The following is a 16,776-nucleotide window of genomic DNA, read 5'->3' on the forward strand; positions in this document are numbered from 1 at the left end:
TAGAAGAGAATTGATATTCTCCTAACTCACGACCTGGTCTCAGGACTCGTGTAAAACACAGGCTCATGAATGTTTACTCAACATTGAGTTCATGTCTTATTTTCCTTTTCATCACTGCGTTCTGATGCCCACGTCTTATGAAAGTATATTGTTAAACACAGTGGGAATTGGAAATCACTCTCTTATTTGGGTGACCATGCTTCAGATGGCAGGAGCAGTCACCTGATGGCATCTCTGAGTGATCATTGACTGTGATTGCTAGAATCTTTTTACATTGTTTATAGTGCCTTAGATTTTATGTGTAGTGAGCACAGGAAGTTGGGGTAAACTGTCTTTATTTGCATTAATCATTTTTCAGTGAACATAGGTAATAAGTGGATGGCAACAAGAACACAGCAGATTTGAGCTTCACACAAGAGTGCATTTAGTTCTTAGATTCCACACTTGCTAGATGTATGATCTTGAGATATCGATTAGTGGCCTATCACTTTTAATCTTGTTTTAACCTTGTCTTTATGTGTTTGTTTAATTGCAAATGCCATAAAAACTTGGAGAACTTGCACATTTGGATTATAGGTGGCAACTTCTCTTGTTTTTATTGAAACATTCTTTAAAGAATTTAAAGTCTTTGTTAAATGTTTTTATACTTCTACTAAAACAGTACTTAATGCTTCTCATTTTTCTCATTTGTGGAAAAAGAGAAGGTGTTTTAGAATTTGAAGAAAAGGGACTTGAAATTTGCCAAGACAGCAATCTAGGTAAGACCTGGAATAGGAGTTATTGTAGATACTCCTTTCTTTTCTTTTCTTTTTTTAAAAAAGCAAGAATTAAGTAAATTGTCGGGCAGTGGTGGCACATGCCTTTAATCCCAGCACTTGGGAGGCAGAGGCAGGCGGATTTCTGAGTTCGAGGCCAGCCTGGTCTACAGAGTGAGTTCCAGGACAGCCAGGGCTACACAGAGAAACCTTGTCTTGAAAAAACAAAAACAAAAAAAGAAAAGAATTAAGTAAATTAAATCATGAAAATGGTGTTTACAAAGTGAACATATAAAATGATTCTTTTTTTTAATTACTTATTTGCCTAGAATCTGAGTTGTTTAATGAGTTCATCATTAAGTAAATCTTGTTTTCTGAAACAGTGTGACTTGAGAAAGACCATTTTCCTTTTGTGGTCTTGGGATTGAACCTAGAGCTCCCCAGATTCTGGATTCGTGCTCTCTCACCAAAATACATCTCTGTCTCCTATAGTTTCTTTTATTAATATTTATGGGTGTAAGTTCTGATAGCAAAGTTTCTTTCAGAAATCTTTATATTTTAACATATTTGTTTATTTCCTACTGATGGGCCTTGGACCTAACACTTATGTCTTAGTTACTTTTTTATTGATGTGAAGAAACAACATGACCAAGGCAACTTATAGAAGGAAAAAAAAATATTTGGCGTTTACAGTTTCAGAGAGTTAGAGTCTCTAACCATCGATAGCGAAGAACATGGGAGCAGGAGGGGAGGCATGGCACTGAACCTGAGTGGAGAGCTTGCACCTTTATTCACAAGAGTGAGGCAGAAAGAACTAACTAGGAATGGCATGGGCTTTTGAAACCTCAAATCCTGCCCCAGTGACACACCTCCTCCAAGGCCACACCTCCTAATCCTTCCCATACAGTTCCACCAACCAGGGAACAAGTATTCAAACACGTGAGCCTATGGGGTGTCTGCGTGTGTGTTTGTGTCTGTATGTGTGTGTGTGTGTGTGTGTGTGTCGGTATGTGTGTGTGTGTGTGTGTGTGTGTGTGTGTGTCTGTCTGTGTGTGTGTGTGTCTGTGTGTGTGTGTCTGTGTGTGTGTGTGTAAAGCACTCTGCTACATCTATTACCTTACTTTTCTATGAGTATAGTATTGTCCTGGGAAATACTTGAGAGTTCCAATACTTATTTTTTGTGCTTTAGATGATTTAAAGAAAGTTTTCTTCATGTAGAGAGAGCCCTCTTCTGGCCCATTCTGAAGCTTGGATGTGATAATTTTATTTCTGTAGTTGTGATAACAGATAGCAACTTTCTCTTCCTCAGTGGTGTATTTCAAGCTTCTCTCTGCTATAAAGATGGTGAGGAGTGGGTAAATCATCACAAAATGGTCTTCCCATGAGATAGGTCCATGGGAGAAGTGAGCTAACTACATCACACGTAAGATAGAGAACATAGCTAGAACTGAGAGTTGTCATTAGCTTTTCCTAGTAATTGATGTCTCTTTCCTTCTGCTGGATCCTTGCTCCTTGTTTTAGTTATTAGTCTCTCAACTGCTGCAATGAAACACCATGTCCAATAGGCAAGTTGGGGAGGAAAGGGTTTATTCAACTTACCCTTCCACATCTGTGTGCATCATTGAAGGAAGTCAGGACAGGAACTCACACATGGCAGGCACCAGGGGGAAGGAGCTGATGCAGGGGCCACAGAGGGATGCTGCTTACTGGCTTGCTCCCCATGGCTTGCTCAGCTTACTTTCTTACAGAACCCAGGACCACCATTCCAGGGATTGAACCACCCCCCAATGGGCTTGACTATCCTCCATCAATCACTAATTGAGAAAATGCCTTACAGCTGGCTCTCATGGAGGCATTTCCTCACTTGAGGTCCCCTTCTTTCAGATAACTCTAGTTTGTGTGTCAAGTTGGCATAAGACCAGCCAGCATATTACTCCTCTACCCATTATGTTTTTGCAAAGTTTCAAAGAACCACAGCCATTCACTGAAGCTGCTTTGGGCAGGATTTATCTGAAGCCGAGCAGTTTCCACTGAGAACTCCCAGCAGTGGTGTTGTGTCCTGACAAAACAAGGTCACAGAGAGGAGAGGTGACTCAGTCATGACTCTGACTGCTTTTCCAGAGGACCTGGGTTCAACTCTCCCCATTCAGGTGATGGTTCAACATCACCTGTAACTTACGTTCCAGGGCATCCGGTGCTCTCTTCTGGCCTCTACAAGGACCAGACATACAGATGGCGTACAGACTTGCACATGAGCAAAGCACTTACATACTTCAAACAAAAATGAAAAATAGTTTAAAATAAAAAAAAAAATAAGCACATGCCCTTAGCTCAGCTTCTTCTGCCATTAGCCCCGAAGTCACACTGCCTGTTTTTGACACCAACAGCCTCTCATACTGACTGTGCTAATAAAATCATTTTCTGCCAGTCTGATGCTATTCAGTTAGTCTGGCTATTGAGCATGGTAGTTTACATTTAGGTATTAAATTTTGACGAGTGTCTTTCTCTTTTGATTTGCAATTGACAAACTAGTGGAAGTATGAGGTTTTGAAGAGTGGATTGTCTGTCATTAGAATGCTCTTGATGCAAGGCTCCAAATGGATTCACACACCAAACAGTCATCAATTATACCATTTTAATATACTAATTTATTTTACACACACACACACACACACACACACACACACACAAATTCCTGTTTTTCAAAACAGGGTTTCTCTGTGTAGCCTTAGCTGTCCTGGAACTAACTCTGTAGACCAGGCTGGCCTCAGAATTCACAGAGATCCGCCTGCCTCTGCCTCCCAAGTGCTGGGATTAAAGGGATGCAACACCCCCTCCAGGCTTTCCTCTCTATTATTTTATATTGCTGATTAACAATATATTTTTCCTTTACCTTTAGAAGCAGCTGAAAGTACTGAGTCCTATTCAATTCTAAGGTAGGATTTTAAAGATTAAGTAGAGAAAAAAAGACACCTGGTATATGTTAGTGTCCTCTGGCTCGCTGCCGATAATGTGCTTGACACTGGCTGGTTTGTAGTCATCACAACTTGTTTGCAGAGCATGTATGCTGTCTGTCATAAAGCATTTTCCTCAGCTAGGTGCCTCTGACTGAAGGGCTCCAAGTCCCACAATTGCCAGGGAATCAGACGGTGCACTTTCTCAGTGCCTCTGCCTGCTCTTCTGCATGAGCAATGAAACCAAGAAACTGCTTCGTATAACCTCAGTTCACAAAGTCCAGCCATGGGAGCTCGTGTGCAGAGTGGGCCCAACAAGCGTGGTGGTGCTATAATCATGGTCTTAAAAATCTTACAGCCGCAGTCATCACCAAGGCCTGTTCTAACCAGTGAAAGTTTCAGGGTAGGTCTCAAGCCTGTGGCTCTCAGACCTCCAGTTTGGTACAGAACAAAATCATGCAACTTCTGTAGAGGAATTATTCTTCTAGAAGTAAACCATGCCTCCATGCAGACAGTGTTCAGCCAACAATATCTAAATATGTCCGGGAGCTATCTGAATTGTTGCTGCTGCTGCTGCTGACTTTTATTCATTTTCACCATGAGCTACCACTGCTGCTTCCTTTAGTGTCATTTTTCAATGTGTTCTCGTCACCAATGAACATACTTGTTGTTGCTGTTGTCTTCCTGTATGGGTCCTACCTTCTGTCCTTTGCTTGTGTGGACCCTATTGAGAGTCCACGCAGTACCAGGACTTTAGGGACTTCCTCAGCACACTAAGCGGCAGGAATGAAATCCAACCTCAGGTTCCTCAGGCCTAAGGCCGGGGCCTTTGCTGGCCGTTTATTTACCAGTGCTTTAAAGATGAAGTATGCGAGAATTTGAAATCATCAAAGATGAGGATGGAATAAGAAGCTGATCCAGGGTAGTTTCTACGAGAGACAGAGGAAGGGGAGTTTCTGGAGACTCAGATGCGCTTTTGCTAATACTGATGACTTTAGAATATTTGGAGTCTATATCAAAATGATCATGATGATAACAGAAGTTTGGGGGCATATTTATTAAGTTTGATATAATCTGCACTCAGTAACACTTCCCATTTTCTAAATATGTCATTTCTATCTTTTACATTTTATAAAGAAACCACATTTGACTTTAATTGAATAATATACTCATGATTATTTGACTATAATATTAGTATAGCATTCTCAGGTTCCTATTAAAACTACAAATAGATTGTTTTTAACCTGTGCATTTATTAAAGAGAAATGTTTTTTATATGTGTTTAGCTTAAAATGGATTAAAAGAGTGTTATATTTTATAAACATCCAAATTACAGATGTCCCTCATAAGACCAGTACAAAAAACATTGCTAGGTACTCTTTGAGAAAAATCAAGTATTTACAGTGTAAAATGAATTTGTTGAACCTCAATATAGAAAAGTAGATTTTTCTACATAGCACAGTTTCAGTGTGCTTGACTCAATCCCAGACAAAGTGAGAGGGATTTTAAAGAGCAGAGCTCACCCATCTTTACATTTTTGTTCTGAAGGTTCGCCAAACCTGATGTTAGTGACCCAGAGCCCACAGCAAGAAAGGATGAATATAAGCTTGATACAAAGGTAAAATTCTTTGAGAAGTTGATCATCTTCTTCTTAGTATGAATTGTTTTAGCATCTGTTCTTAAAGTCAGCAATAATCTACCTATTATCCCTTTCTACTGAGCCCTGATCAAAGAAAACATCCGACATAGTTAGAATCAGTCAGTAGGTTTCTACTTGGGTCTCTCACAAAAGGATATTAAATATTCTTGGACAGCAAGGCTTGAATGAAGAAGTGATAAGAGAAAAACAAAGAGATGTGAAACTTAAATGCAACAAACTTTCCTCATGATAAAGTAAAATTAAAATTTGGGGGAGGATTTGTGGAACAAATATGCCTTTGTGTAGTTTTTTACATGATACCAATACAACTTTTATGAAACTCATGACTACAAAACATCCAGTCACAGGCTGGAGGGTTTGCTCAGTGGTCAAGAGCACCCTCTGCTTCTGCAGAGGGCTCAGGTTTGGTTCCTACCACCTCATGGTGGCTTACAACCACCTGTAACCCCAGTTCCAGGGCATAAGGTGCCTTTTTCTGACTTCTACAGGCATCAGGCATATATATGGTGCCCAAGCATGTATGCAGGTAAAATATTTATATACATAAAAATAAATTTTAATTTTAATATAGTCACTTATAGTAATCAAGAAATTTTCTGGTGTCTCATGGTTCTAACTAGCTAGCAAAAATATGTAAATTTTTATTCCTTCAAAGCTTTTTCTTTATTAGCATACAGAGTTTACAAATATTTGTCATTGTTGTGTGTGTATGTGCACATCTGCGTGCCCTTGCCCAGGGAGGTGAGCGAGGTGGGTCCTTTGGAGCTGGAGTTGAGCAGTTGTGAGTGGATTGTGTGAACTGCCTGGTGTGGGTGCTGGGAGACCATCCACAGGAGTGCCTCTAGAAGACCACAATCAGTGCTCTTATCTGGTGAGCCATCTCTCCAGCCCTTACTAGGGTGCTTTTAGAAAATTAATTGTATCATAAAGAATATAAGTATTATTTGCAGCATAGTAATGAAGGTGTCAGCTGTATTCATGCATCCCACCATAAGGGTGCTGGTTATCAAACTGAGTGTCATACCTGTGGTAGGAAGTCCAGCTCCTGAGCCACGCTCTCAGCACTGGAGGAAACTCTTCATCTGTGACATCTTCGAAAACATAGATGCTGTGTATTTGTGTGTGCAGTTTGAATTTGTCTTCTCATAATAATGTTACCATGTTATAGCAACACATGTGGCCCTGCCCAATGAGCAACTGAACAGTTGTGGTATGCTCTAAGAGTCAGTACTTCTCAGCAAAGAATGAAAAGCAAGATGAGCAACAGAATCGACAATACTCCCTCTGGAAAACACCAGTCAGCATTTTCAAGCATCCTGTCCAATCACTCTCAGAAAGTCTGACTGACATTAATTTTTATTGCTTTCCCCTTTTTAATTGTACTATTTGAGCCTAGATCCAAGTGTATGCAATTAGTTCTCTACCACATGGTTATCCAATCACCCCTAATACTGACAGTCAGATATTAACAGAACATTTTCAACTTTGAAACTCAGGAACTATCAGGATTATATTCCTCCTAACATCCCAAAATAATCCATATGTAAAGATTTAGCAGTTGTGAATGTCATGACTTAGCATGTAACTGATTAGTGCATGTCAGAACTGAGTCCAAATTTCCAAAATTTGAACAGTATCTGAAAAGTATTTGAGGGCTTATAAATCTGATATTTGAATAGTGGTAGATTTATGATTTTATTCACTTTTTGATAACATTTAATATGCTATGCTATGAAATGAAAAAGCTGGGAAATAAGAACTCTTTGTTTACTGATCTAGAATTAGGAAAATCAGGATGATTTGAAAGTAAGGTTTTACATTTCTAAAATCATACTGGTATTTTAAAATGTATAAATGGGAAGACCTAGCCTCCCCTAACTCTTTCATTCTCTTCTCTCCAGACTTACTCATAGACCTGCTGTAGCAGAGTTCCCTCCTCTTCTCCTATCTCCATTCCCTAGGGACACCATCTCTTGGTATAGACCCAGGGTCCCCCTAACTCCTCCTTGCTGCCCCTCTCAGCATCTCCTCCTTACTCATCTCCATGCCTTTATATCACCCACCAACACAGAGCAACACTCTCTACGGGAGATCCATCACGCTTGCCTAGGATCCAGGGTGAGCAACAGCAACCAATGGCCCAAACATCCAACCAACAAAATTGAGACCAGACATCTATACCAAGAAACACCTCAAATACCATAACTCTCCAAATGCCTAGATCCCAGAACAAATCCACATCACGAACAGTAAAGAAAGACAATATGCCTCCTCCAGAAGCCAGTACCATACGGACAGGCATTTTAAAGACAGGCTCATATAAAGACAGGCCCATTAGATTAAAATCTGACTTCTCAGTGGAGACTTTGAAAGCCAGAAGAGCCTGAATAGATGTTTTGCAAACTCAGAGAGACCACAGATGCACAGAATAAACAAATGGAATGATTAATTCTAAACCAGTAAATTAAAGAAGAAGGAAAAAAAAACCTCACATACAAAACAAACAAACAAAACCAGGAATCAGTAAATAATGTTCATTAATAACTTTTGATATTAATGGTCTCAATGCTCCCCCAAATGGACACAGACTAACAGATTAAATTAGAAAACAGGGTTCATCTTTCTGTTGCATCTAAGAAACACACCTCATCAACAAGGATGGACGCCAACCCAGGGTAAAAAGAGAGTAAAAGGTCTTTCAAGCAAATGGACCCAAGAAGCAGTGGATGTCATCATTTTAATATCTGACAAATCAAGACTAGTTCCAAGAAGGAAACTTGCATATTCATCAAAGAAAAATTCAAGAGAATATTACAATTACAAATATTTATACTCCAAACACATGGCCACCCAAGTTTGTAAAAGAAACACTATTATAAGTAAAATCACATATTGACACTCACACGGTGATAGTTGGTGACTTCAGTACACAGTAGACAGGTCATTCAGACAAAAGCTTAGCTGAACTAAATGAACATCATAAACCAAATGGACCTAATAGATCTTTTTAGAACATTTTACCCAAACACAAAAGACTATCTCTTCTTCTCTGCAGCTCATGGAACTTTCTCCAAAATTTACTACATACTCAGACACAAAGCAAGTCTCAATAGATACAAGAATATTGAAATAACAGGCTACATCCTATCTGACCACCATGGATTAAAGCCGGATATCAATAACAACAGAAAATTTACAAACTCATGGAAACTGACTAACTTCTAAAAATGAGTCAAGACAGAAATAAATAAGGAAATTTTAAACTTTTTTAAACTTAATGAAAATATGACATATCCAAACTTATGGGACGCAATGAAGGCAGTTCTGAGAGTCAAGTTCGTATCAGTAAGTATATGTATGTGTGTGTGTGTGTGTGTGTGTGTAAAGGTCTCATGCTAGTAATTTAGTGGCACACCTGAAAGCTCTAGAACAGTAAGAAGAAATAACACCCAAAAAAGTAGATGGAAAGAGATAATGAAAGTTGGAGCTGAAATCAATGAAAAATATAAAATAAAATAAAAACAGTGCAAAGAACAAATCAACAGAAAAATTGCTTCTTTAAGAAAATCAACAAAATTGACAGAACCTTAGCCAAATTAATCAAGAAGACATACAGGAACCAGATTAATAAAATTAGGCCCAGAAAGAAGATCCAGATGTAAATGGTACATTATAACAGTGGGGAAATTCAGAGCATCAATAAAGATATGCTTTTAAAATGTATATTTTTTCACCATACTAGAAAAAAACATAAAATAAATGGATGAATTTCTTCATATATAGAACCTATTGCCTTAGTTACTTTTCTTTTACTGTGAAAGAGCACCATAACTAAGACAACTTATAAAAGAATGCATTTAATTGGGGGCTTGGTTATGGTTTCATAAGGTTAGTCTATATTTATCGCAGTGGGGAGCACGGCAGCAGGCAGGCAGGCGTGGCTGGAGCAGGAGCCGAGAGCTCACCCTGATCTACGAGTTGGAGGCAGAGAGAGAGGCTAGGTCTTGTATAGGCTTCTGAAGCCTCAAAAGGCCACCCCTAGTGACACATCCCCTCCAACAAGGCCATACCTCCTAATCCTTCACAAAAACAATTGCACAAATTAGGGACCAAATATTTAAATATATGAGCCTACTGAGTCCAAAAGTTAAGTCAAGATGAAGTAACTTAAACAGATCTGTAACTCATATTGAAAAGCTCCTAGTCAAAAAAAGCCTACAGATAGATTCACTGCAGAATTCTCCCAAACCTTTAAAGAAGAATTAACACCAATACCCCTCAAATTATTCTGAAAAATGGAAACTAAAAGAATAGTTCCTAATTCTTTTTATGAAGCTACTATGATCTTAATATCAAAACCATACAAACACCTAGAAAATTACACAACAGTTTTCCTCATGAACATGAATGCAAAATTTCTCAATAAAACATATGCACCAAGGTCAACAATGACTGGGGCCTCATGAAGTTGAAAAGCTTCTGTATGGCAAAGGACACCATCATTCAAAGAACAAGCTACACAGAATGGGAAGAATTTTAACAATCACACATCCAATAGAGGGCTAGGGGTTGCCTAAGTCTACCAGAGATCACAGATATTTACATCATAACTCATAATAGTAGCAAAATTACAGTTATGAAGTAGCAATGAAAATAATTTTATGGCTTTGGGGGTTACCTTAACATAAGGTATTAAATGGTCATGACTTTAGGAAGGTTGAGAATCACTGATCTAAAATATATAAAGAACTCAAAAAACTGGATGCCAAGAAAATAAATAATCCACTTTCAAATGGGGTATAGATATAAACAGAACTCTCAAATGGCCGAGCAACACTTAAATGTCCTTAGTCATCAGGGAAATGCAAATCGAAATTACTTTGAAATCTTATCTTATGCATGCCAGAATGGCCAAGATCAATAAAACAAAGGGAATCGTTTCTCCATTGCTGGTGGGAGTGTGAATTTGTACAGCCACCATGGGAAGCAATGTGGCAGCTCTGGGGAGAACTCGAAATCAGTCTATCTCAAGATCCAGCTATACCACTCTTGGGTGTACACCCAAAGGACCCTACATCCCACCACAGAGACACTGGCTCAACCACATTATCACTGTTCTGTTTCACAATAGGAAATAGAAACAACCAATGAATGGATAGTAAAAATGAGGTACATTGACACAATGAACTATTACTCAGCTCTTAAGAAAAATAGGATTATGAAATTTACGAGCAAATGGACGGAACTAGAAAAAATCATTTTAAGTGAAGTAGCCCAGGTCCAAAAAAATATATTGCATGTTTTCTTTTATGTGTAGATGTGTGCTATTACCCAAATAACCACAGAGCTTAGTAAGGGACTGGGGAGAGAAGAGGATCTCCCTAGGAAGGAAGTATTATGGAGAGATAAAAGCGAAACTCAAATAGGAGAATTAAATAGGGAGAGAGATGGGAAGGGAAAGTGAATGAGGAAACATTAGGAAGGACAGCTTACACTAAAGGCCTTTTGGAAATCATATGGAGACCTACTGCTATAGACGGTCCTAAAATATATACATATATGAGAGGAACCTAGATGCCCCAACACATCACACATCCCAGGCTATCGCCAAGGCTATTGGTTGTGCTCTATGGGCTGACAGTAAGGCCCTGCTGCTTAAGACAGCACTTAGGTCACCTGACGCAGAGTTATCAAGCTGGTGAAGCTTTGCCTCCATTGACAAGCGTTGCTAGCCCTGGAAGGCACTCTGCATAACCAGAGAAGAAAGGCAAGGCAATCATCACGGTCACCCAGCAACAGACACTCAAATCCACAGCAGGGACCTGCTGGAAGATGGCTGGTGCAATGGCGTCACACATGTTGAGGGAGTGACCAACCACTATGTGATTGACTTTAAGACACACTTTAAGATGGAACCCTTGTCTGACATTGCCTGGGTGGCCAAAAACCTTAGGCTGGATAGGTCACTGGCCTAGGGGAAACACAAATACAATGGTTCTTGTAAAGGAAACTAGCAAAAGCAACACCTCACTTAATTGCCCTTATCAGAAAAGTTTTCTCTTGCAGTAGATGGGGATTAACACAGACCCCAACTAACAATGTGCAGAGTGAGAGACTTCAGCGTATTTAGTCCTAAATGGGATGTTTTCATCAAACCAACCCCTCCAAGTCTCAGGGATCAATGTGAAAGAGGAGGCAGGCAGACTCTAAGACCCAGCATTGACAGATGACTCCAGGGACACAGTGTCCTCCATACACAAGAGGAATGATGCACAGTGAACTCACAGAGACTGGGGTAGCATGCACAGGACCTGCACAGCTTCAAGCCAGACAGGGTTCCAGGCTGAAAGAGGGAAGGAGACATGGGTCCCACCCGTAACCAAGAAGCTATTAGCAGCTGATACTCAATTGCAAAAGAAAAAGTTAGTTTTCTCCAATGGAGTCTCACTGGGTAAGTTCCCAAGACCAGGAGGTGATCAGCCAACACAAGATGAACTCAGTGGTATTTTGTGGATTTTTTTCTTTGATTTGGCATCTGTTGTTTTATTGGCCTTTTGCCTGATTTTTTTTTTAATTTTATTTTTTGTGGGGCTTTTTTTGTTTTTAAGAAAGAGAGAAAGAATATAAAGTTAGATGGGTAAGGTAAAACTGGGAGGAGTTTGAGGAGAATCAAGATATATTGTTTAAAATTTTTTTATTAAAAAATAAAATAAACAATGAAATGCCCAAATCTGTAATCCATAAAAATACAAAATTATTTTATTTGAACCTTTTATTAAAGGTTCAGTTACAGACACCAGCTTGTACTTTCTACTTCTGCCTTTTTATCTGTTCCCCTCCTCCTCACCTTCCTCCCTTTTTTTCTTTTTGTATTGGGAGAATCACAGGGCCTTGGGTTTGCCAAACAAGCCCCTTTCCACTGACTCACAAGATATACCCAGTAAGAACTCTTTATTTCTATATAGTAAATGAGAAAATGAAATTTAAGTTTCTATGTTACTTTTTAAGTTTTTAAGTTACTTTAAAATGTACATCTTCCATCGAATCCTTTTAATTTACCTTTTGCTGATAATTATGTACCTGTGATGGATACACATCCAATTAACAAAATCACAATGTAGGCGTTTTTCTAAAATGAATTACCTATTACCAAAGAATCATATGAAAAGATGGGTTTGTATATATCCAAATCCTCTGGACAATGACTACTCACAATGCCCCCCAGAAGTGAGGCAAACAGAAACCTCTGTTGACTTTATCACCATCATTATTTGTACATAAAGGACCTAACCCAAAACCCAGCACAGGCCCTGTGCCACTCAGCTGCGTGCGGCTGCGCCCCTCGAGGTTGTTAGGACGCCTGTGATCTCTACAACCACCTCCAAAGTAATTTTCTTCTCAGCCGAGAAGGCTCTGGCATGTTTTGGGTGCTTGATACATCAGAGTTGTTGTGCGTGTGCTCTCAGCAAAGCTTGCCATACTTCTTGAAGCTGCATCTCAACAGGGAAGACTTAGAAACCCGTCGCATTTGCAGCTCTTCAAACATAGCATTAGAATTTTCTTCTAATGTTAATTTGGTTTTGCATGTAAGGTGTCACCGTTATGGAAGTAAACAATCTTAGTTCACCTACTATTCAATTACTCATTCTCAGAGACTAAATGTCAGTAAGCATCAGTATTTAAAGGATGGTGAAATAAATGTTCTTGTAGTATTGAAAATTACCCAGCACATATCAGTGAGGATCAGTCTAGTAGCAGTGACAGTGTTGTCTTCTGGGTCCTAGATTCTTCTGGAAGGACTGAAGTAAATGAGGGATTTATATTTATTATTATTTTTTTTACATTTATTTATTGTCCGTGTGGGAGCATGTCCATGTCTCAGCATCCCATGAAGATAAGATCAGAAACCAACTTGGAGGAGTTGTTTGTCTCTTTCCACCATGTAGATTCTGGGGGTTGTACCCAGGCTTTGGTGGAAGCCCTTTTACTCACTGAGAGGCATCTCACCAGCCCTAAACTAGTTTTACTTGTTAATTTTGCTTGTATGGTTCTTGTGTATCTAAACGCATACTATGAAAAGCCAAATGGTACGCATTAAGTCTTTTTGTTTGTTTGTTCCTGCCCTATGACTTCTAAGGACGAGGATAGGTTAGAGAGGCATCTTCTGGCACCCAAGGCGTCCCAGCATCAAGCCAAGCAGACGAGCCCTCCACCTGTACAACTTCAAGAAAGATCTCAGGGGCCAGAGATGGACACGGCTTCTGATGAGGAAGATACGTCTGGACTTTCAAAATCCGCTAAGGGCCAAATACTTGGGGGAAAGTTGACATTAGGAGAAAACCCGGAGGGTAAAGAAACTGTACAGTGTGTCATTAACAAGCCAACGCAGAAGGGTGACGAGATCTATGAAGATGTTAACGCTAATGTTTACCTCAAGGAAGAGCGACCACCTGATGTCTCAGGAAAAACTCACCTGACGTCGGACCCCACTACCCTGGCCTACAATATGTTTGATTGTGGCGACAGAGATGTGAGCGCTGCGCTGGTCTCTGTAACACTGCAGACCTCTCCCAGACAGGAGGAAGGTGGCCTTGGAAATGCCTTTCCATCTCCCTCGTCCTCTCAGGACGTGGACTACAGTGGCCAGTCACTTACTAAGTTTCCCTTAATGAGAAATAAATTAGACTGTGAAAATAACGCATCTGAATTGGGAGAATCTTTTCACAAAAGAAAAGAGAAATCTTCTAAAAACATTGAAAGCAGAAAGGTAAAAGGTAAGTGCCCAGAAGTACGTATGGGTGAAAAGCAAGAAGGCCATGAGTTCAAGAGCCAGTCGCAAAAAACTATGAAACCAAAACGCACCGACTGGCAGTTAGATATCAGACACATGCTGAAGTCCAGTGATGCCAACAGGCTTTCAAACGCCAAAGAAAGGAGTCACGTGACCGAAGTAAAAAGTTGGGGTGATTCTGCCCTTGCAAGCGACATGTACAGGAAAAGTAAAGGCACACAGGACCTGTTCCTGAAGCCACTGCCCTGCAAGGGCAATTTTGAAGCCCCAGCGCGCACCTTGGGAACCGCCAGTGATGCGCCCCCTGGTGGCCCAACAACTAGAGCTTTCGCGGATGAAGAACTGCGAGGCAGGCTATCCGACAGTGAGTTCAGGATATTGGAGGAAGAGATCCTGGCCTGGGAGAAAGTCCACCTTGAAAGCGAGGTAGTTGTTCTTTTGCTGTCATGAGTTGCATGCCTGTTGCCTGTTGTCTTTTCCCCTAAGCAAATAGAGGTGTGTTTGCATGAGATTGTGTAGCCTTGTAGACTACTCTATTTCCTAAGCAAAGGAACGTAACACCGTGGCCTCCGCTTCTTAAACCACCCTAGGTATGTCATTTGAGATACTAGGAAGGAAGTGTGTGAATTCAGGACCTGGCATTTTGTAGACTTTTAGTAAGTAACTGCTCTTAACATTCCTTCTTCTCCAAACTTGAAATACTGTGTGGTTTTATGAAATGAAGAGATAATCCCATGGCAGATCTAATATTTGCATGGTGGTCTTTTTTGCTTTTTTAGATTTACTTTTATTCTAAGTATGTGTTTTGCCTGCATGCATGTCTGTAACTGGACTTAGAGAAGATTGTGAGCCAGCACATGGGTGCTGGGAATCGAACCTGGGTCCTCTGGAAGAACAGCCATCCCACCAACCCCTCTCAGTACTTTTCTTACTACTTTCACATTTTAGTCAACCACCTCCCATCAGTGATTTCCCACTTTATATCTAGATTGTCGAAACTCTTGTTTACCAAAATGAGAGTCCTACCATCCCATGCCCATGTTCACCAAGATGTAGTCATGGCAAATATGGAGCTTTGCAACAAAAGTAGGGCCGTGGGAAACATTTTGGGCATTTTCTGGGCATGGCTGCACACACTAGTAACCTCAGCATTGGCAGGGATGAGGCAGGTGTGCACACGATGACAACGCCAACCCTGTAAGTTGTGTTGGAAGTCAGTCTGAGTGACACAGGCAATATACATATACATTTTCATTTAAAGTATTTTATATAGTTGTTTAACTTTAGTGCAAAATACAGAATCAAAGGCAGACATCCTGAAGTGTAGTTCCTTGTTGAGATAGGTGTGCCATCCAGTTTTGGTTAATATATTTGATGGCCAGAGACCCTACAAACTCTATACAAAGTTTGGTCACCATATGAAGAAAAGATATTGGCTTGATCCAGAAATTACACAAAAGATCCTCTATAGACATGTTCAGAAACTTAACATTTTACTTAATTTCAAAACAGTGGCTTTCCAAATAGGAATTTCATTAAGTTACTAACTTTTAAGTCTTTAGGTCTGGTTAATTTTAGTGTATGACATTTTTGTTTCTAGGATTTTTTTTTAATGGCAAAGTAAAAAATAAAGAAATGATGAGTAGGAAAACTTCAGATATCATATTATGAAATACTTGGGAAATGTTTACAGACTAATTATGGGTATTGATTTTTTTCAGAGTGTCTCTGAGAATCTGCTAAACAAGTGTGAGGGGATTATATCTGATGCCACAGATCAACAAGGGCGATATCTAGATATGGAACAGGCAACAGGTAAGGGTGAGCCATCCTGAAAGTCACTGGGACTAGCAGGCACTGACTGAATGGTAAACATGTGCCCTATAGCCAAAGAAATGAACTAACTAAATGCAAGGAGAAAAGGAATGGACAAGAAAAGTGGGATCCAGGTGTCTGTCATTCCAGGACAAGAGGAGAATGCCTCTGAATGCTCCTTGGGACTTCCATGGCCTTTAATCCCAGCACTTGGGAGGCAGAGACAGGCAGATCTCTGAGTTCAAGGCCAGCCTGGTCTACAGAGTGAGTTCCAGGACAGCCAGGCCCAGGGCTATACAGAGAAACCCTGTCTCGAGATCACTTGACAGGGAATGCCTTGACCACTGAGCCATCTTTCTGCTCTCACCTCACCCCCCAACTCCTGCACTTGATCTATTGAGACCTCGTCCCCTCACCCTACCCCTAATCCTGGAGTTTATCAGTTACCTTCCCTAGCTGGCCAGCAGGCTCCTCCAGGGACCTGTGCCTTCCTCCATCCACTGTGCTACAATTGCAGATTTGTGCAGCCATACTCAGCTTTTAAGTGGGTGCGAGGATTTGAACTCAGGTCCTTTATGCTTGCTTGTCAGGAATTTTACTGAGCTATCATCTCCGGACTCAAATGTTAGTAAATAACTTGACTTCTCTTGTTGGAGATAGAGTACACTTGCTGATAGAATATAGGGGGCACATAGGAAGGACATCAGTTTACCTGTGTAGTCATCGCCACTGAGGACCTGGCTGCAGCAAAGAAGGGAACTTGTCACAAAATGAACACAAATGCTTCTGATGAGAGCAAGA

General features: G+C 40.2%; 1 protein-coding gene across 12 annotated transcripts in view; it reads left to right on the forward strand.

The window, feature by feature from the left end:
* Positions 1-16,776, forward strand: part of Ankrd36 (ankyrin repeat domain 36) — a 119,938-nt gene that overhangs the window by 45,141 nt on the left and 58,021 nt on the right. For 11 of the 12 annotated variants that reach the window (XR_001780072.1, XM_017314823.2, XM_017314820.1 and 8 more), the window contains 5 exons: positions 700-758; positions 3,655-3,691; positions 5,258-5,327; positions 13,507-14,586; positions 15,882-15,975. Coding sequence is in view for 11 of the 12 variants with exons in the window: in XM_017314823.2 (XP_017170312.1) it covers positions 700-758; positions 3,655-3,691; positions 5,258-5,327; positions 13,507-14,586; positions 15,882-15,975 (1,340 nt within the window). In the remaining variant the exon portion in view is untranslated. The remainder of the gene's footprint in view (positions 1-699; positions 759-3,654; positions 3,692-5,257; positions 5,328-13,506; positions 14,587-15,881; positions 15,976-16,776) is intronic. The other variant, XM_017314828.1, reaches the window with a different exon arrangement.

The sequence above is a fragment of the Mus musculus genome, chromosome 11, assembly GCF_000001635.26.
Source record: "Mus musculus strain C57BL/6J chromosome 11, GRCm38.p6 C57BL/6J".
NCBI classification, from domain to species: Eukaryota; Metazoa; Chordata; class Mammalia; order Rodentia; family Muridae; genus Mus; species Mus musculus.